At 38.0% G+C, this 21,238-nt stretch overlaps 1 protein-coding gene and 1 long non-coding RNA gene across 2 annotated transcripts; both read left to right on the top strand.

Annotated features, from left to right (window-relative positions):
- The first annotated feature begins 14,251 nt into the window (after positions 1 to 14,251).
- LOC107912824 (MLO-like protein 4) lies at positions 14,252 to 18,365 on the top strand. Its single transcript, XM_016841164.2, has 15 exons — positions 14,252 to 14,845; positions 14,935 to 14,992; positions 15,091 to 15,305; positions 15,385 to 15,501; positions 15,574 to 15,634; positions 15,745 to 15,848; positions 16,138 to 16,212; positions 16,371 to 16,456; positions 16,619 to 16,668; positions 16,867 to 16,907; positions 17,011 to 17,181; positions 17,285 to 17,320; positions 17,405 to 17,472; positions 17,561 to 17,621; positions 17,705 to 18,365. The coding sequence occupies exons 1-15, from the start codon at positions 14,711 to 14,713 to the stop codon at positions 18,107 to 18,109; spliced, it is 1,683 nt and encodes a 560-aa protein (XP_016696653.2). The 5' UTR covers positions 14,252 to 14,710; the 3' UTR covers positions 18,110 to 18,365.
- A 210-nt stretch (positions 18,366 to 18,575) lies between these two features.
- On the top strand, positions 18,576 to 20,337 carry LOC107912825 (uncharacterized). Its single transcript, XR_001688302.2, has 2 exons — positions 18,576 to 19,518; positions 19,781 to 20,337. It is a non-coding gene; the product is annotated as an uncharacterized lncRNA (long non-coding RNA).
- The last annotated feature ends 901 nt before the right edge of the window (positions 20,338 to 21,238 follow it).

Here is a 21,238-nt window from a genome sequence, read left to right as displayed (position 1 = left end):
TTTATTATTTTATATTATTTTAGTACATCATGCTTGAAATGTATTCATTTAGTGTGTTTTTTTATTGAAAGTAATAAAATTTGAAAAAAAATACGAACAAAGGTCCGAAATAAGGGTTTAATTTATTTAAAAAACACACTAAATGAATACATTTCAAACATAATGTACTAAAATAATGTAAAATAATAAAATTAGAAAATAGTATATTTTTTAAAGTAATAAAATTCAGGGAGAAAATACGAACAAATGGCCGAAATAAGGGTTTTTTTTTAAATTTATTTAAAAAACAGTAAAGGATGTAGTAGCTGGAACTAGAGAGCAAAGGAAGAAGAATAATGTGGTAGCTGTAATTATTTAGGTGATCAAAATAAAAACATTCAAAAAATCGGTGACCAACTAAATGATTTATCCTATTCATTTATCAAAAACAACTCAAAATTGATGTGATAAAACAAAATTTTTTTTAAAGAAATGCCAGTACGTGTTGATTATGACTTAACTTTTGTTCAAGCCTTTAGCTGAAGTAATAGTAAATATTCAGTGACATTAGTTGAAGTAAATTGCATTTCCGAGAGACAGCATTGAAATATTGAAGATAATATGGTTAAGAGAGATAATTATGAATTTTGAATATAAATTGTAAAATGAATATTAATGATAAAAGAAACTTGTAATTATTTTAAATTATTGGTGAAAAATGAGGCTATATATAATAGAGTAATACAATAGCACGTATCTCTAGGACTCTAAGCATATTTGAAAAACTAAAATATAAACAAAATTGAAAATTTATCCTCAAATTAACAACATGAGAGGCGACACCAACATGTTCGTATTTCAGCCATTTGTTCGTATTTTTTTCTCGAATTTTATTACTTTCAAAAAATATATTATTTTCTAATTTTATTATTTTACATTTTTTAGTACATTATGTTTGAAATGTATTCATTTAGTGTATTTTTTAAATAAATTTAAAAAAACCCTTATTTTGGCCCTTTGTTCGTATTTTTTCCCGGGTTTTATTACTTTCAATAAAACACACACTAAATGAATACATTTCAAGCATAATATACTAAAATAATATAAAATAATAAATTAGAAAATAGTATATTTTTTAAAAAGTAATAAAATCTGGGAAAAAAATACGAACAAATGGCTGAAATACAAACAAACGGGGGTGCCGCCTGTGGCAGTGGCACCATTGGTGCCCCTTGTGGCAGGCCCTCTATTCAGCCGTCTTTTTTTTGTATTATTTTGGTAAATAAACTTTTTTATATATTATTTTGATATTATTTTATTTTTTTTGTAATATTTTGATAAAAAAAACCCCTCATATAATACACCGAAATTAGATCCTGAGCCATTGTTTTAAGAACCACTTCCTTAGCAACTTTAGAAAGGAACTTGTTCTTCTAGCTAAAAATTCGTTTACCTAAAAGATTACAAATGAATGAGAAAACTTGCTTTTTATTTTTGCCCACAAGCGATGGTAAGAATAAATATCGCCCTTGATTAATAGAAGACAACCCCAAAATAGCAATTGCCAACCGCTTATCAAAAAGACTAGTATTGGCACTAAACATGATGCCAGAATTTTTGAAATTTATGGCTTGTCTCGATGCAGCCTTGTACGAAGCCAAAATGTTCTTAATAACCTAACACTCTAAAGCTGCAACACAAAAAAAGGAAAAACCTATCATTGGAAAAAGAAAAAAACAAATGAGAGACACTGATACTAACCTCGACAAATGGAAATACTACGTAAATTTCCCATAGATTCCGCTATATGCAAGAGATGACCGAGACTTTCCACAAATATGATAAAAAGGTAAGGAGACAGTAGGTTACCCTGCCGCAAACCTCTCTTAGGAATAATCGGGCCAACCTACTCATTATTCAAAATAATTGAATATTTCACTGTAGAGACGCAAATCATAAATCAACTGAACCCACTTAGCGTCGAAGCCGAGTTTAAGCATCATATACAGTAGAAAATGCAAATTGACTCTGTCATAGGCTTTACTAATGTCAATCTTCATAGCAACTTCACCCTTTTTACCCCGCCCTTTGTTATGCATATGATGGATAACCTTGAAGGCAACCGTAAAATTATCAGTGATTATTAAGGTGTGCAGGTAGTTATGACGGTTAATAGTTAATGTGGTTGTTAAGAGGGTTGTTACAGTAGTTAATACTTGTATTATAAATAGTAGGGTTTGCGTTTTGAAATATCAATGAAGAAATAATCTTTCCAGAAATATTGTGTTGTTAGTTTCTGTAGTATTAAGTCTTTCTTAATATGGTATCACAGCCATAATTTTCTTTTCTTTTCCTATGGATGCAGATGCAGTTTTCGGTAACGATGGTGGTCATCCGTCAGTTCACACGGCAATACCAGTAGCTCCTTCTCCTCCTGATCCTGATCCTGGTTATGCTTCTTCGCGCAAAATTCATTACTTTCCTAAACATGACATGGTGAAACTGTAGGAACAATGGCAGCAGCAAGCATCAAACAGAGTTTCAAATCTGTATTTGTAAGACTGAAGCAAGAAGAATCGAAGCAAAGAAAAAGCAAAGCAATGAACACAATTGAATACTCAGCAAAGTTGTAACTGAACATTACATTTTTCATTCAAGATTTGAATATATAAAAGAGCTACAAATTTTGGTTCATTTGACAGATACCTAATGACATAACTACTCCCACTTAAACTAAACTAATACAAGCTTAAGTCAAATACAAAATAAGCTGACATATCAGCTTTTACATCATCAATCCAATCACAAACTTAATCCAACTAACTATTAAAGCTAGTTACAATCAAACTAAACTAAGTTACATCAAAACAAAATAGCAATATCAGTTGCTTCATTTGGTCTGAAAACCATTCGTGCATACCAAGCAAAATGTGCTGAGCTCGATAGCTGCTGGTCTCGATAGTAGCATGCTTCCGGCTCCATGTTGCATTGCAGTCCAGCTTTCAACACTCCTCCTTGGACTGTATGCAACACATTCCAATTGCACTTCTCAAAGATTCAAATCGAGCAGCCCCCAAGGACTTGGTCATTATGTCAGCCAATTGTGCCCCTGAGCTGCAATGCACAAGGCTGACTTCCTTTGCTTGTTTAGCCTCTCTAACAAAATGCAGCTTGATTTTAAAATGCTTTGTCTTACCATGGAACACAGGGTTCTTGGCTATTGCAACTGCAGACTGATTATCCACCCAAATTTCAGTTGCTTCATCTTGAGTTTCATTAAGGTCATGAAGCAGCTTCCTTAGCCAAATGGCCTGATTAACTGCTCCTGCTGCAGCAATGTATTCTGCTTCAGCTGTGGACTGAGCAACAGTTTGCTGCTTTTTTGAACTCCAGCAAAACATCCCCGATCCAAGTGTAAAGAAGTGTCCTGAGGTACTCTTCATGTCATCGAGGGATCCTGCCCAGTCACTATCAGAGTAGCCTTCTAGTTTCAGTTGGTTCCCACTTTCAAACATTACACCAAAACTAGCAGTGCCCTTGATGTATCTAAGGACCCTCTTTGCTGCCTTCAAATGTGCCTCATTGCAACAATGCATAAATCTCGATAACAGACTGACACCAAACATGATGTCTGGCCTGGTTGCTGTTAGATACAACAGACAACCAACTAGGCTTCGATAGTGCCTCTCATCAACCCTCTGCTGATCACCACTGCTAGTCAGCTTTTCTCCTTGGGCCACAGGTGTGCTGACTGCTTTACAATTATGTATGCAGAATTTGTCTAGGATCTTCAAAGCAAATGAGTGTTGGCTGATGAAGACACCTCGATCAGACTGGTGAACTTCCATGCCAAGGAAGTAAGTCATGATCCCCAAGTCTGTCATTTCAAACATTTGCTGCATTTGGACTTTGAACTCATCAATGAGCTCAATTTTGCTCCCTGTCACAAGCAAATCATCCACATACAAGGAGACAATCAGCAAGGTTTCATGTTCTGACCTTTTAACATACAGAGTAGGCTCACTAAGGCTCTTTACAAATCCAAGTTTGGTCAGGTAAGCATCAACTCTGTCATACCAGGCCCTTGGTGCCTGTTTCAGGCCATAGAGGGCCTTTCTCAACTTATACACTTTGTCTTCATGTCCAACAACTTCAAAACCTTCAGGTTGTTCGATAAAGATCTCCTCCTTGAGAAAACCATTCAGGAATGCTGATTTGACATCCAATTGGTGAACTCTCCACTGCTTCTGAGCTGCTAAAGCAAACAGCAGCTTAATTGTATCCAGTCTTGCCACTGGAGCAAAAGTTTCTAGGTAGTCAACACCATACTGCTGACTGTAGCCCTTCACCACAAGCCTGGCCTTGTGCTTGTTCAGTGAGCCATCAGCATTGTACTTGGCCCGGTACACCTATTTAACTCCTATGACCCTCTTGTGTTCTGGTCTGCTCACCAACTCCCAAGTCTGATTTTTGTTGATCATTTCCAGCTCAGCTTCCATAGCTTTCATCCAGCTTCTGTTCTTAGCAGCCTCTTCAAAGTCTGAGGGCTCAATCACAGCAACATTGCACCTCTGATAGACATCAGCCAAAGTTCTGGTGCCCCTCACTGGTATATCATCGACAGCATCATTACTTGGTCCTTCTTCTGCAGGTTCAGCAACCAAGTCTAACTGGTTCAATTCAGACAAGTCAGCCTCAACACCATTCCAATTCCACACCTTTTCCTCATCAAACTTTACATCCCTGCTGACTAAAACCTTCTTTGCTGTAGAATCATACACTCTATAGCCCTTCTTGTTGCTGCTGTAGCCAACAAAGATTCCTAGAGTTGCTCTGCTCTCAAGCTTGGTCCTTTTCTCTACTGGAATAAGTGCATAACATACACAGCCAAACACTTTTAAGTGTGTTACCACAGGTTTGACTCCATTCTGTTGAGGAGTATAGACTGTTGTGAGCTGATGGTGAATCCCAGCACTGTCACAAAGCTTCTGAAATCTCTCAGACACATATTCAGAGCCATTATCAGTCCTCAAGGCTCTAATTTTGCAGCCTGACTGATTTTCAGCATAAGCCTTGAATTTGCAGAAGGCTTCAAACACTTCTGACTTTTGCTTCAAGAAGTAGACCCAGCACAACCTTGTTAAATCATCTATAAACAGGGCAAAGTACCTGTTCTCACTGATTGAAGGTGTTCTCATAGGGCCACAAACATCAGAGTGCACCAATTCGAGCTTGTCTTGAGCTCTCCAAGCACTGTCAGCAGGAAAAGGCAGTCTAGCCTGCTTACCAAGCTGACAAACTTCACAAACATTCCCACTAACTTCAAATTTTGTAATGTCATCAACCAAATTCAGCCTATGTAACAGATCGATGGATCTAAAATTTGCATGGCCTAGTCTCCTATGCCATAAGTCAGTGCTTTCAACAAGGCTGGTGTATGCCTTTCTTTCTATTTGGCTAACATCCAGCATGAAGCACCTATCAGTCATAGAGACTGTGACTAACTCCAGACCATTCATGTCTTGAACAATACAGCAACCATCCTTAAAAACCAATGTATAGCCCTTTTCAACTAATTGGCCTACACTAAGCAAATTCTGGTCTAAGTCAGGTACAAAAAACACATCTGAGATCAGCTTGTTACCTGAACCAGTGCTAATCAACACACTGCCCTTGCCTTTAGCCTCAATCAGCCTACCATCTCCAATTCTAATCCTCGAGTGGAAGCTTCTGTCTAGGCTTTTGAACAGCTTCTCATCTGTTGCCATATGGTGTGAGCAGCCACTGTCTAGTAGCCAATCATTGCTGGCCTTGGTTGTGCCAACAAAACAAGTTGCTGTGAACACTTGCTCCTCCTGAGCTTGAATGTCCTCAGCAGGTCTAGCTTGTTGCAGAGCAGCCTCCCTTGGTTTGCCCTTGCACACCTTCTCCACATGGCCAAACTGCTTGCATTTTCTACACTGAATATCTGGCCTAAACTAGCAATACTTTTCTGAATGTGTTGTCTTCTTGCAATGAACACATGGTGGGAACACCCTTTTTGCTTCATCTCTTCCTGACTTGACTCTTCTATTGTGCCAAGGCTTCTTGCCTTTTGCACTCACACTCGAGCCTTCACTGGCTTTAGCCTGGAAAGCAGCTTCAGGATTCTCCTCCTGCCTATTTGCCCTCCTTTGCTCAAGAGCATACAGGGAGTTTATCAGCTCAGACAAAGAAATGGCTGATAAGTCCCTCGAGTCCTCAAGTGAAGAGATTTTAGACTCAAATTTCTCAGGGAGAGTTGTAATAACCTTTTCAACAACTCTGCTCTCTGTGAAGTCCACTCCCAAGAGCCTAATGCTGTTGACAATGGCCATTATCCTGTCTGAGTACTGCTTGATGGTCTCAGACTCCTTCACCCTCAAATTTTCAAAGTCTCTCCTGAGGTTGATCACTTGCTGTTGCCTTGTCTTATCAGTCCCCATGAACTCCTCCTTCAGCTTCTCCCAAGCCTGCTTTGGTGAGTCACAGGCCATGATGCGAGTAAATATCACATCAGAGACTCCATTTTGCAAGCAGGCTATAGCCTTATGCTTCTTGGCTCGCTCCTCAGTATGTTGCCTCATCTGTGCAATGGTGGGATTGGCTCTCAATGGAGGTGGTTCAGCATCATTCTTGATCACACTCCAAAGATCATGTGCCTAGAGATAAGTCTTCATTTTAACTATCCAAATGTGATAGTTTTCTCCAGTGAACACTGGTGGAGGTGGTGGAGTGAAACTCATTCTGCTAGACTGAATCCAAATGCTTTGATCTTACCAAATTTTAAACTTGCTGTTGGTTTTGATTCGAACACAACAGATTGCATACAAAGGCCCCTCAAAGACTCGGGCTCTGATACCATTTGTAGGAACAATGGCAGCAGCAAGCATCAAACAGAGTTTCAAATCTGTATTTGTAAGACTGAAGCAAGAAGAATCGAAGCAAAGAAAAAGCAAAGCAATGAACACAATTGAATACTCAGCAAAGTTGTAACTAAACATTACATTTTTCATTCAAGATTTGAATATATAAAAGAGCTACAAATTTTGGTTCATTTGACAGATACCTAATGACATAACTACTCCCACTTAAACTAAACTAATACAAGCTTAAGTCAAATACAAAATAAGCTGACATATCAGCTTTTACATCATCAATCCAATCACAAACTTAATCCAACTAACTATTAAAGCTAGTTACAATCAAACTAAACTAAGTTACATCAAAACAAAACAGCAATATCAGTTGCTTCATTTGGTCTGAAAACCATTCGTGCATACCAAGCAAAATGAGCTGAGCTCGATAGCTGCTGGTCTCGATAGTAGCATGCTTCCGGCTCCATGTTGCATTGCAGTCCAGCTTTCAACAGAAACTCAATGCTCATAATTTTCTGTTACGGAAGCATCAAATCTTGCTAATTCTTGAAGGTTATGGACTGCATGAGTTTGTTCTTGGAACGATTCAGGTTCCTCCACAATCTGTTCTTGATAGTAATGGTGTTCCGGTTACTAATCCTGAGTTTGTTTTTTATAAGCAACAAGACAAGTTATTGGCTTCTTGGCTCTTGTCTACCATTTCTGATACTATTTTGGTTCGTCTTACTGGTGCGGGCACAAGCTTTGATATATGGAATGCAGTCATCAAGAGGTTTGCTTCTAAATCTTCTTTGACGGTTTCAAGTTTACGGCATACTTTATACTCTCAAAAGAATGGACAGCTGACTATTCAGGAGTATCTTGCAAAGGTTCAAAGTCAGTGTGATATTCTGCTTGCTGCTGGTAGTAGTATATCTGAGCAAGAACAGATTACTGTTATTCTTGTTGGTTTTCCAGTCGAATATGACTCCATCCATGTCGTTGCTTCAGCAATGAATTTTTCCCTTGATTATCTCACTGAAATGTTGACTGACTGTAAGGCTAGACAGCAAGATCTTGTCTCTAATATGTCTTTACAGGCTAATGTTGCTCAGCATACTGAATCTGGTGGTAGTCGTGTTAAACAATTTGACAACAATTCTCTGTCCTCTTCTAGAAGAGGTGGCTCTAGAGAGTTTCAAAGCAGAGGTCGAGGAAGGAGATTTACACATACTAAGCCTCAGTGTCAACTCTGTGGCCAGATTGGACACACTGTGCACAAGTGCTACTATCAGTTTGATGAATCCTTTGAGGGTGTGTCTCAAAAATCTATGCAAGTGCATTGTCATCAGCTCCAGAAGTCTTCTGATCTGTCCAATACGACTTGTCATTGTTGTAATCATAAGGGCTCTACAGTAACTCCTGGTGGCCTGCAGACTAATATGGCTTCCAACACTGGGAAGTTGGTATCCAACAACAATGTTTGGTTTCCCGATTCAGGGGCCACAAATCACATAACTAATGATCTAGATGGTTTATGTGAAGTAGCACCATATACAGGTAAACAAAAATTGTTTATGGGAAACGGTTTATCTGTTCCAGTTGCTAACACTGGGTCCTCCTCTTTTGTTAGTTCCAACCGAGTGTTTCACTTGAAAAATATTCTTCATGTCCCTCAAATATGCAAGAATTTAATATCTGTTGCTCAATTTTCTACTGACAGCTCTGTGTATTTTGAATTTCATCCTTGTCATTGTTTTGTGAAGGACATCAAGACAGGGGCAATATTACTGGTGGGGCGCATACATAATGGGTTATATCAATTTAACCTTTCAGACACTCAACATCCTGGCACATCAAAGAATGTCGATACTGTTGGTAACATGGCTGCGGCATATACAGCACAGTCAGAAGTCTCTTCCTCTGGTGATGAAATGTTTGAGCTATGGCATAGGCGCCTTGGGCATCCTTGTCATAGGATAGTTGCTAAAGTTCTTCAAACTTGTAATATTGACTCAAAGAAATGTAAACTGAGCTCGTTTTGTTCTGCTTGTCAACTTGGAAAGTTACATAAATTTCCATTTTCTCCCTCACACACGGTGTATTCAGCTCCTTTTCAACTTGTTGTTTCGAATCTCTGGGGACCTGCTCCTGCGATCTCTGACGGCAGTCTCTATTACATCTCCTTTGTTGATGCTCACTCGGTACACCTGGTTGTATTTGATCAAGAATAAGTCTGAAGCTTTGAACAAGTTTCTTCAGTTTCAAAAACTTGTTGAGGTCCAATTTGGTGGCAATATACGAGCTCTCCAAACTGACTGGGGAGGAGAGTATCGTCTGTTCCAGAAGTTGTTGTGTCAACTTGGGATTCAACACAGGCTTTCTTGTCCGCATACTTCAGAACAGAATGGGTTGGTGGAGAGGAAACATCGTCATGTTGTTGACACTGGCTTGTCGTTACTAGCTCAAGCGAATATGCCAATATCTTTTTGGTCTCATACTTTTGTTAGTGTAGTATACCTCATAAATAGACTCCCCACACCAGTTCTCAATGGACGGTCACCGTATGAAGTTTTGCATAAAACCGTTCCTAGTTACCAGCATCTAAAGGTTTTTAGATGTCGATGCTATCCTTATCTCAGGCCGTTTCATGCTCACAAGCTACAATTCCGGTCTCAGCCATGTGTTTTCCTTGGCTACAGTATGGCTCATAAAAGCTACAAGTGCCTTGATAAAAATCAGAGAATGTTTGTTTCCAGACATGTGGTTTTTTATGAAAGATGTTTTCCTTTTAAAACTAATTCTGACTTTGCAGGAGTTTCGTTGACTGTCCATAACTCCAATACTTTTCAACATCAACAATCTGTGGTTTCTGTCATAGCACCCTTCTCAGGACCAGCAAGATGCTCATCTTCAGGTGAGGTTTTATCCACTCAGAGAAATTCTTCTAGTATGCCAAGATGTAATGGTTTACAAGTCAGCCCACGTGTGAGTTGTTCTCCCATGCAAGAGGGTTCGAACAGTTCTTCTTCAGATGTTCCATGTCAATCCACAACATCATCCAGCTCTTCTTTTGGTCATGACCATACTCGATTTCTGCCTGATGAGGCTACTCGAGCTTCTATAGTAAACTCTCATCCTATGCAGACGCGATCTAAGAGCGAGATTTTTAGACCCAGAGTCTTTTCAGCAGAGTTAACAGAAATAGAACCTGCTACAATAGAACAAGCTTTTACTAGCAAAGAATAGACTCTTGCAGCTCAACAGGAATATGACACATTGTTGAAAAATAACACGTGGGATTTAGTTACTTTACCTGCTGACAGAAAGGCTGTAGGTTGCAAGTGGATCTTCAAACTGAAAAGAAAATCAGATGGGACCATCGCCCGTTACAAAGGTCGTCTAGTTGTCAAAGGCTACCTTCAAGAGGCAGGAATTGATTTTCAAGATACCTTCAGTCCTGTTGTTAAGCCGACTACTATTCGGGTTGTGTTGACATTGGCTATTGCATGTGGATGGCAACTTCGACAAGTTGATGTCAACAACGCATTTCTCAATTGGGATTTGGCTGAAGAGATTTATATGACACAACCACCTGGTTTTGAGCAGACCCGTAGTGATGGTGCAGTATTAGTATGCAAGTTAAAGAAAGCTCTATACGGCCTCAAGCAGGCTCCAAGAGCATGGTTTTCTAAGCTACGTGAGTTTTTTCTTGCCTCACAATTTGTCCCTACTAAGTTTGATGCTTCCCTTTTTGTGAAGAAGATGGATGGAGTGCTAGTGTATGTGCTCGTGTATGTCGATGATATAATAATTACTGGGAACCATCAAAAAAGTATCGATAGCTTTGTGGAAACATTAAATGCTCAATTTGCTTTAAAAGATCTGGGGTTTCTTGGTTACTTCCTTGGTGTTGAGGTAACTTCTACTCCTGATGGTTTATTTTTATGTCAGTTAAAGTATATTCTTGACTTACTGAAGAAAGCTAAGATGGATCAAGCAAATAGTTCTCCCACTCCAACGGTTTCCACTTCAAAGTTGTCTCAATCCAGCGGTTGTGCTATTGAGAATGCAGCTGATTATCGAAGTATTGTAGGAGCATTTCAATATGTGGTGATAACCAGGCCAGATATTACTTTTGCCGTAAACAAAGTGTGTCAATTTATGCATCGCCCTCTGGATCAACACTTTCAAGCAGTCAAACGTATTCTTCGGTATCTTCAAGGTACTATTGACTATGGTCTTAAATTAAAAAAGACTCATGCTTTAGATGTGGTTGGCTATTCAGACGCAAATTGGGGGTCTGATGTTGATGATCGGAGGTCTACTACAGGCTTTTGTGTCTTTCTTGGTGGTAATCCGGTTGCTTGGGGGTCAAAGAAGCTGTCAACTGTCTCCAGGTCTACAGCGGAGGCAGAATTCTGGGGCTGGCTCACACGGTTACAGAAGTTGTTTGGCTAGAATCGCTTCTGTCAGAACTGCATGTTGTACCCTTGCGAAAACCCACTATATGGTGTGATAGCTCAGGGGCTGTTGCTGTGTCTGCAAATCCCGTTCTACACTCAAAATTTAAACATGTGGAATTGGACCTTTTCTTTGTTCGAGAGAAAGTCTTAGATGGTAAACTGGTTGTAGGGCACATTCCAGCACACGAACAAGTTGCTGATATATTTACTAAACCTTTGTCAGCATCTCTGTTTACTAAGTTCAGGTCCCATCTTAAGATAGTTCAAAAACATTCTGCTTAGAATAGTTCAAAAACATTCTGCTTAGAAGATGTTCTTAGCAGAAGCTGAGGAAGTTGGTGGCATATTAAGGTGTGCAGGTAGTTATGACGGTTAGTAGTTAATGTGGTTGTTAAGGGGGTTGTTACAGTAGTTAATACTTGTATTATAAATAGTAGGGTTTGCATTCTGAAATATCAATGAAGAAATAATCTTTCCAGAAATATTGTGTTGTTAGTTTCTGTAGTATTAAATCTTTCTTAATAGTGATCAAGCGACCAAGTATAAAAGTCGATTTCATAAGTGATATAATACGAGGCAAAAGAACCTTCAACTAGTTAGTAAGAACTTTAATAGTTATCTTGTATAGGACGTTACAAAGTGAATCAGACATAAATCCTTCTTACAATTAGGTTTATCCTTTTTGGGAATGAGAACAATAGTTGTATCATTAAGAGTGAGGGAACTGTTCCAGCCACTCAGAGCACTGAACCACTACATCCAGCCCCACTATCGACCAACATTTCTGATAAAATGTTGAATTCATACCATCCGATTCTAGTGACTTATCAAGATGCATTCCATGAACAGTTCAGGAGCTAACAAAGTGGCATTATCCTCATTGGTCACAATAGTGGTTAGATTAGAAAAAGCATCAAAATATTAATGAATACTATTATTTGCATAATATAAAAATATATTAATGAATACTATTTTAATTATAATATTAAACTTTTGTACTTATACTAGTTTCCATTTCTTTATTAATTTATTTTTATATTTTTATGAATTATAATTAATTATTTATATAAATGTTTAATATAAAAATAATTATTCAAAAAAAATATAACAATAATTAAAATATCATTTATTTAATTTGAGGGTATAACTAATATGGTTTTACACTTATTCTTTACAAAATTTTCAACATCATACCATCTAACCAAACAATTTTAATACTATTACCTCTTGATTCCATTCAATCAACCAAACTAAGTAATATCTATTACATCTTTATTCCATTACCACCGAATGACTATTCCATTCTTTGTTTATTCCATTCCGATGAATCAAACATATTGTTTTCCAGCTTTCTTTGGCCACTACATTAGGGGTTAAAGTAAAAAAAAATTGAGTTAATTGAGTTCACGAGTCCTAATTTATCATCCTAACTCAATCTGAAAATTTTTTGAATCGAGTCGAGTGAAATAAAATTCAAGTAAAATCGAATTGAGTAGAACCCTAACTCAATTACTTAATTTTTTTCATTCGATTCGACCGAACGCTCACCCCTAAATAAAAGCACGGGAGCTTTACCTAATTTTTTTAATGACAAGTAATTTGATAGATTAGATAGATATAGGTCGATTATATGTGTTCATCTTACTTTTACTAATTAGAAACCAATTTTTTTTATATTAGTTTTATTGATATAGTGGTACAACAAAGAGAAGGTACGTAGGGGAGATCCTTACGGAGGTTTAGGGGGTCTTGGCCCTCAAAATTTTGGGAAATTTTGGTTTTTCTCTCTTGAAATATTTAGAAATTTTAAATTAGGCTCCTTCAAGTTTTTGAAAATTCTCATTACACCTTTTATTTTATTTTATTGAAATTTTTAATTAAGCTCTCTTAAAATTTTTGAAAAATCTCATTCATCTCATAAAAATTTTAATTCGACCCATTTCTTTTTTCAAAAAAAATATTTCTCATTGAACTCTTCAAATTTTTGAAAATTTTACTAGCCCCCCTCCCCCCAAAAAAATTAGTCCCAAGATCCACCACTGGGTATGGAGAAGGATATGGTGGTTGTCATGGAGGCCGGTTCACCTAGTTGGGGCGAAGAGCCGGAGGTTATAGAGAGTGAGAGTGGAGAGAGTACGAAAGCTAAGTGTTGGAGGTGGGTTGACAGAGTATAGGCTTGTATGCTTGGAGAGTAGATCCTTTCTTCATCGCTCTTGAGGGTATTTGTAAGTCAGGGTCTCGTGTAAGATGGTGTTAACGTGTTGAACTTGTCATTTAATCATTATCATCGGATGAGTGGGGGGATGTCTTTGATGGGACGAGGATGTTTATGTCAAGATAGATTCTGTCATTCATTCTGACTTGGCATTATGGAACAATTGAGCCCATGTGGGGTCTGGTGGCCAACGAATATCACATTCTAAACAGAAAGTTAAAGGCCTGGAGTAGCGAATGGTTTCTGTTTGTTCAGATGGTTAGGACGGGAGATGAAACTTGAGGGTGATCTTCTGGCTGACTATTGATAGATTTATTGTTTAGGGGGCCTTCCATCTTATCACGTGTCCTAATTCATATAGGAATATAATAATACACAATTTTTATTAAAAAATAAAAACAAAGAGAGAAATAGCTACAAATTAAATTGTTTTTCTTTTAATTGTATTGTTTAAATAAAAGATTGCTGTCAGTTATGGAAACAAATGCTGAAATGCAACCCCCAAAAACAAATAAATAACTAGTTATAAAATAAATACACATTCAAATCATTTATAAGTAAACTAATACAAAAAAGCCTTGTTATCAGTAATCATTATGCAAAAAAAGCCGCCCAACTCAACCAATGTTTTAAAACAAAATATTCTCTCCCTATATATATGCCAAGTATATGAATCATGATGCTTAATTTTCTAGTTTAATGGATTTTTCAATCGGAAAATAAAAGCCCCATCAAAAACGTAAAAACAAGTGAATATTATGTTGCATCTGTGCATAAAATCCGGTCCAAATTCCGATTTCCATTTTCTTCTCTTTTTATCATATCATCATATACGCATTGAAACGACCAAAACCTAAAGCCTCTCCCCTCAGAAAATGTTGCAAATTGAAAGACAAAGTCACGTTGCACTTTCCAAATGTATCCCAAGTGGTGAAGAAGATCTCGGTTGCTGGGGCCCTGCCCTCTGAACAATCTTGTAAACCAGTTCAACGACCCATGCATGTGTTCTTAATTTCACTTCAGCTGGAACGGTCTCTATTTCATGCCACAACATAAACCCCGCCATCAAACCTCTCCCCATTAATTGAACAGAAGCCCATTCCATCTTTGTTCATTCCTCAATATATTCAATGCTCTAGTGTTCACCTTCTGAGGATAGAAAAAAGAAAAAAGAAATGGAGGAAGGAGAGGCTGTAGTTAGAGAAGGGAAATCCTTGGAAGAAACCCCAACTTGGGCTGTTGCTACTGTGATCACTGTTATGATTTGTTTTGGTTTCTTGGTTCATCACGCTTTGAAAAATTTTGGGCAGGTCAAAAACCCATGTTCTTTCATCTCTCATCAATCTCATATTTGATTGTTTGTGTAATGTATTTGCATCTCCATCTTCTTGTTTTATAGTGGTTGGAAAGGACTAAGAGGAAATCTCTGTTAGCAGCCTTGGAGAAGATCAAAGAGGGTAAACCTTTTTGTCTGAGATTGATATATATGTGATGTCACAAGCATGATCCTTTTTTGTCTCGTTATATCAGTGTTGTTATTATTATCTATGAGCAGAACTGATGCTTTTTGGGGTTCTGTCGTTGTTGATGGGCCATTGGATTTCATTTTTTGCTAAAATTTGCATAAAATCATCGGCCTTGGATAGCCGATTCTATCCTTGTGCCAAGTCCAGTCATAAAAATTCCGAGCACGCCGTGAAGTTGAACACCAATAGCACGGTTTTCAGAGGGAAGAAGCTTGTTACTGTGCACCATGGTTATTGTCCTGAGGTAGCCCATTTTTTCTTTTGATCTCTAGATGCTTTCCCACTTTGATGCTTTTAATTTCTCACTTGGCATTTGCAACCAGGGTAAAGATTCTTTTGCTTCACATGAAAGCCTTGAGCAGCTTCACCATTTCGTATTCGTGCTCGGTATCACCCATGTTTCTTACAGCTTTATTGCCATCGCATTGGCTATGATTAAGGTATATGTATCTCCTTATTCTTAGTGATACAAATCCTAATACGCACCAAGTTTACAGTTCATGTTTTTGCAGATTTATAGCTGGAGAACATGGGAGAATCATGCCAAGGCAGTGGCTGATCAATATTTACAAGGTGCGACCTTTCGAGTCGATGTTAAACTTCTAATTCTGTTTCTTCATTAGTTACTCGTATTCTGATGGACATCAATCTCATCCCTATTTTATTAACTTTTTCAAATATAGAATCCTCACCAGGTGAAGTCGGTCCAAGAATGAAGCGACTGACAACTTTCATTTCTCACCATGGTTCTCATCCATGGAGCCAAAGCAGAGTTTTTGTTTGGCTGGTATACCTTCTTGAAATCTTCCTTAGCCTGCCGCTTTTACCATACATTTTCATCTTCATACCTTTTAGACATTGGTTGATGACCGTGCCCCATCTCATCGATTTTGCCAACAGTTCTGCGCACTTGTATATCATCTCTTCAGCTTACCTCTAAGGCTCTAACTAAATATAGCTTCAAAGAATGTTCTTTTCCTCTATTTTGTTTTCTTGTAATTCCTGGAACATTCTATACCATTTACTTTGAAGAGATTTTGAACTCAATATATATATATATATATATCATTTTGCAGCTTTGCTTCACCCGCCAGTTCTGGAGTTCTATAAACTATTCTGACTACACGGCTTTGCGGTTGGGGTTCATTACAGTATGTCCATTAGGCTCATTATAACTCTCAGGAAAAGAAACTACTAGTTTTTTTGCGTCCCAAAGTATTTACTTTGCCAAATGAGTGTGAAAGAGATTAGGATGTGATTAGATTTGGACAGTTAAATACTAATTTCATTTTTACTTTATTCTTCTTAGACTCATGAACTTCCTTTTACGTATGATTTCCATAATTATATGGTCCGAAGCATGGAAGAAGAGTTTCGGGATATCGTTGGCATTAGGTACTATATCTACTCTGCTATGCACATTTGTAACCACTTGGAATTCATGAAATCAATCTCAGGTCAAGTAATTAAAATACAGTCTTTATGACAGGTATAGGAACATAGATGCATGATTTGTATTGGTTATTTGATTTGGCTATATTTGGATTTCTCTTGCAGCGTGCCCTTCTGGATTTATTGCATATTATGCGTCTTTCTTGATTTCCATGGTAATTCAAGTAGGCTAAGACACCATTTTAGCTTCTCTTTGAGGTCTCAACTAAATGAAACTTTATGCGATTTCCACCATTTTCCTCTGTTAACAACTACCTGTAATTGGCTGCTTATTGTTCACGCAGCAATGCTTCCCTTTTGCATTAATCATTCATACTATTTCTTGCATTAATCAAATCTATTCTTGTTGTCAGGAACCAATCTTTACTTTTGGCTTTCGTTCCTTCCTGCCATCGTACGTCTTCATCGTTGCATTGCGCTTCTAATGTTATAGCAACTAAACGAGTCACAACTTACGTGTTCCTGATTTTTCTTCCCATTGTTGATGTATGTAAAAGCTGATACTGCTAATCGGAACGAAACTGCACCGTGTGGTTGTAAAATTAGCTGTTGAAATCAGGGAGAACGATCCGTCGGAGGGTTTCCATAAATTTAACCTGAGGGATGAACTCTTTTGGTTTGGAAGGCCCAGGTTCCTCTTACGTTTGATACAGCTTATTTCATTTCAAGTAAGTCTTAAGTGATACTGAGGACATTTTATGTGCCCTTAAATCGTACAACAATTTTTTATTCTTTATTCTTTTTGTTCATTAACATGAACTTTGGTTGCAGAATGCATTTGAGATGGCTTCATTCCTTTGGTCACTGGTAAGACTTTTATAATGACAAAACCGATAATCTGTGGTAGAATTATATGTAATGTTTTTGTGCCATTTTATGGCATGCTTTCAGTGGGAAATTAAGGATCCTTCTTGCTTCATGGAGAACCGTGCCTTCCTTGCAACTCGTTTGGCATTTGGGTAATTATAAAAAAATAAAATAAAATATTCATTTCAGTCTCATGCATAGTGTTTTATTTTAAACTTGCTGGCTGGTTGGTTTATGCAGTATAATCTCTCAGTGCTGGTGTAGCTTTATAACATTCCCACTCTATGTTATAGTTACACAGGTTAGGCCATTGATGTTTATAATTATAAAAATCTTCAGCTCTCAATCTATTTTCATCGGGTTATAATTTTCATGGTCGGGTAGATGGGTTCCAAGTTCCGAAGTGCAATCATTTCTGAAAATGTGAGGCATTCACTGTCCAAGTGGAAAAGAAGAGTGAGGGAAAAGCATGGTCCCTTCCTGAGGGAATCACTGTCAACCTCATCGTTGGACTCCATAGCAACCGACATAAACAAAGGCCACAGCCATGGCAAAAGAGGCCCAACAGATAAAGATGCAGCATCACCATCTCAGCAGCAAGAGGGCTCTGCTGCAATGCAAGAACCATCACCATCATCATCATCTTCACATAAAGGCAAGTTGAAGTTGAAGTCCCCACAACTTAACTTTTCCTTTGAGGAATGCAGCCCTAATTCTGATGGTACCAATGCCGATAATAACGATGACCGTTTTGATGTTGAAGATGAAATACATTGCATTGAACCTTGACCTTTGTGGTTGATGGAAAACAAAAGAAACAAAATATTTCGAAGGGGGACCTGTCTGAATTCGTTAGCCATCTCCCTTTCAAACGGATTCTATCAAAGGTGTTAAAAAGCATTAGGTTTATGATTTTAAGCTGTCTTGCATATGGATCTGGTTCAAATATCAGCTAGAATACAACTATACTGAAATAGTAAAACAAATGAGACGTGTGATTATACAAAATATAAAAAATAAATAAGAGGTTCTTTACAGTTAAAAACTTAAACCTTTTAACTATTTTTTATAAATATATTTTTACATCATTTTTTAAATCATATGGTGGGTGTGCTATGATATCGTATTAATAATATATGTAGGAACTTTGATTGTTTCTCTTGTTCTATTTCATGTTCGAACAACAAATAAAATAATAATCTTGGTATAATTAAAGCTTTTGAAACTTTTTTAATGATATGGCTTATGATTTAAACAAAATAAAGATGTAATTTCGTGCTAATACATGTTATGATCATCATCTTTCAACCGACTAGCTTGGAGGATGGAGGAAGAAGTTTAAAATGTTGAGCATACTTATCATTATTCTTACTCCTTAAGAGAATTTTAAAGTTGTTATGAGACAATTATTCAAGATGAAACAAGCATTCAACTTGATGATAAATGCTTACCAAGATCGATTGGATGAACAATTGAATGAGCCTATAAATTGGCAGTAGGTTGCGTTCTTGAGGTGAAGTGTCTTTTCTTTTTTATCAAGAAATGACAAGGGTAACAAAAGCAGTTACAGCACCCCGCACGTGTTACCCACACATTGGCTAATTGATCGCGCCCACAAACAACAAATGAAAACCAGCAAAAACAAAAACAAATCAAAAGAAGAAATGAAACGATCCCCGAACAGAGTCCTCTTCTCCAAAACCCATTCACGCTCCTAAACGCCAGCACAAAGGGGGTAACCATAAGAAATTAAACTCCATTAACAACACGACTAGACAACCCCAAGCCAGACTCATGACTTTATCAGACAAATCAGGCCCTCAATCCGGACTCAGCCTTTATAAACGATCATTTGCCCTACTCCCTCTGATCCTTATCAACAAGCCATTCCACCGCCCTTGAAACCTCCTCAATCCAATACATAGGCCAAGTATACTTCCTACCCTCCATCGCCAGCCCATGGGCTGCCGCATTTGCCCCCCGAGGTACAAATCTAGCCTGAAAACTCCTAAACTGACCTGTTCTCTATTTTATGTCTTGGATGATGGTACCACAGTAGATCTATCCTTTTCTGCGGATTTTAGCTTTCGAATTACCGTAAGAGCGTCCCCCTCAACACACACATCTCTAAAACCCAGCTCTTTTTTAAAACACGCCCTCGCCTCAGCCGTAGTCGGATCTGGAATGTTCTTCCATTGGTATGTACATGAAGCCATGACCAAACCTTCTCTATTTCGTACTATGACCCTCGAATATGACGTCTAGGACTGCTAACTAAAGGATGCATCAAAATTAAATTTAATAGCATCCCCCTCCGGTGGCTCCCAAGCTGTTTGTTCAGGAGTAAAAACAGATTGTGATAAGTTGTTCAACTGATCAATTTCCATTAAATATGCATTTATAAACCTCACAACATCCTGCACTCTATCCCTAACGCCCTCATGGTAAATTTTATTGCAGTTGTACCACAGCGCCCAGAATGAGATGGCTAACTTCCTACACTCCAATATGCTGGCTTTCATGAACTTTTCGACTAACCACTGTTTCCGACTGTTTTGCATATATTATCTGTCGAGCGATCCACACCGACTCCCTCCAGAACTTGCTTAGAAAAACCACAATCGCGGAAAAGATGAACCACCAACTTTTTCTCCAATTCACAAACCAGGCACAGTGAATTTACTGCGAGCTTGCGGGACTTCAGCACCCCTCTTGTTGGGACAAAATCATTGATAACTCTCCAAAAATGTATGCAAATTTTACTAGAAATACTTAAATTCCATAGTCTCATGTAAAAATTAGTTAGATTCTCATTTTGTGGTGTAATATTTGTTCCCATTATTTCATAACCCTTTATAACTAGCCATTTGTAACCACTATGGGCCGTGTACTCCCCTGTTCTATCCCTCCTCCATACCCTCTCATCCATATGTGCACTACTCGCTAAACGGATCGATAGAATTCTCTTCAACTGGTCAGTACCAAACAGTTCCTTAATAACATCATTTTTCCAAGTAGCTGTATCTACATCAATTAAATCTGAAACAGTAGTGTACCGGATATCAATGTTCTGAAATTTAAGTCTGGAATCACCAGGACCTCGTACCCTCACATCATTCCAGATGTTTACAATCAACCTATTATCGATCCTCCAGCCCGTCCCTGCCTCGATAAGATTGCATGCTCCCCAAATACTCCGCCAGATATACGATGGGTACGTTCCCAAATGTGCACTCATAAAGTCCCCCCGAGGGAAATACTTGGCTTTTAAAACACGTGAAAATAAACTATTAGGCTGAGTAGTTAGCTTCCACCCCTACTTCGCTAGCAAGGCTTTATTAAACAGATTAAGCTCTCTAAAACCCAACCCACCCTGTGCTTTTGGACTACATAACATACTCCACCTGCACCAAATGTATACCCTTACCAGTTTTGGCATTTTGCCACCAAAATATGCACATTAAATTTTCTAACTCTCGGCAAAGAGTAACAGGGAACAAGAAACATTGCATAGCATACACCGGAATGGCTTGCAAAATGGCCTTAATAAACAATTTATTTCCTCTCATCGATAAGTAACATGCGCTCCAACTCTTGATTTTCTGTACAACTTTCTCCTTAAGCTCCACAAAAGTTTGCTTTTTCCTTCTCCCTACCATTGCTGGCAATCCCAGATATCTTTTTGGATTACCTGAAATTCGCACACCCAAAATTCGACCTATTTGCTCCCTCACCTTATTGTCAACATTACTGCAAAAGAAAATAAAAAAACTTATCAAAATTGACTAACTGACTCGAGATCCCCTCATATTCAGCCACCACTGACTTCATGAAATCTGCCTTTTCGATTGAGGCTTCCCTGAACAAAATGCTATCATCAGCAAAAAAGAGGTGACTAACAGGTAAAGGCTAAGGGGG

Source organism: Gossypium hirsutum, chromosome D11 (genome assembly GCF_007990345.1).
Source record: "Gossypium hirsutum isolate 1008001.06 chromosome D11, Gossypium_hirsutum_v2.1, whole genome shotgun sequence".
NCBI classification, from domain to species: Eukaryota; Viridiplantae; Streptophyta; class Magnoliopsida; order Malvales; family Malvaceae; genus Gossypium; species Gossypium hirsutum.
This window is presented reverse-complemented; position numbering and strand designations above follow the sequence as displayed.

What these genes read in the sequence shown, in the direction of transcription:
- LOC107912824 (XM_016841164.2), top strand. Translation starts at nt 14,711, where the DNA reads ATGGAGGAAGGAGAGGCTGTAGTTAGAGAAGGGAAATCCTTGGAAGAA. An exon ending in CTTTGAAAAATTTTGGGCAG is followed by an intron (nt 14,846 to 14,934) that starts GTCAAAAACCCA and finishes CTTGTTTTATAG; the next exon opens with TGGTTGGAAAGGACTAAGAG. An exon ending in GCAGAGTTTTTGTTTGGCTG is followed by an intron (nt 15,849 to 16,137) that starts GTATACCTTCTT and finishes ATCATTTTGCAG; the next exon opens with CTTTGCTTCACCCGCCAGTT.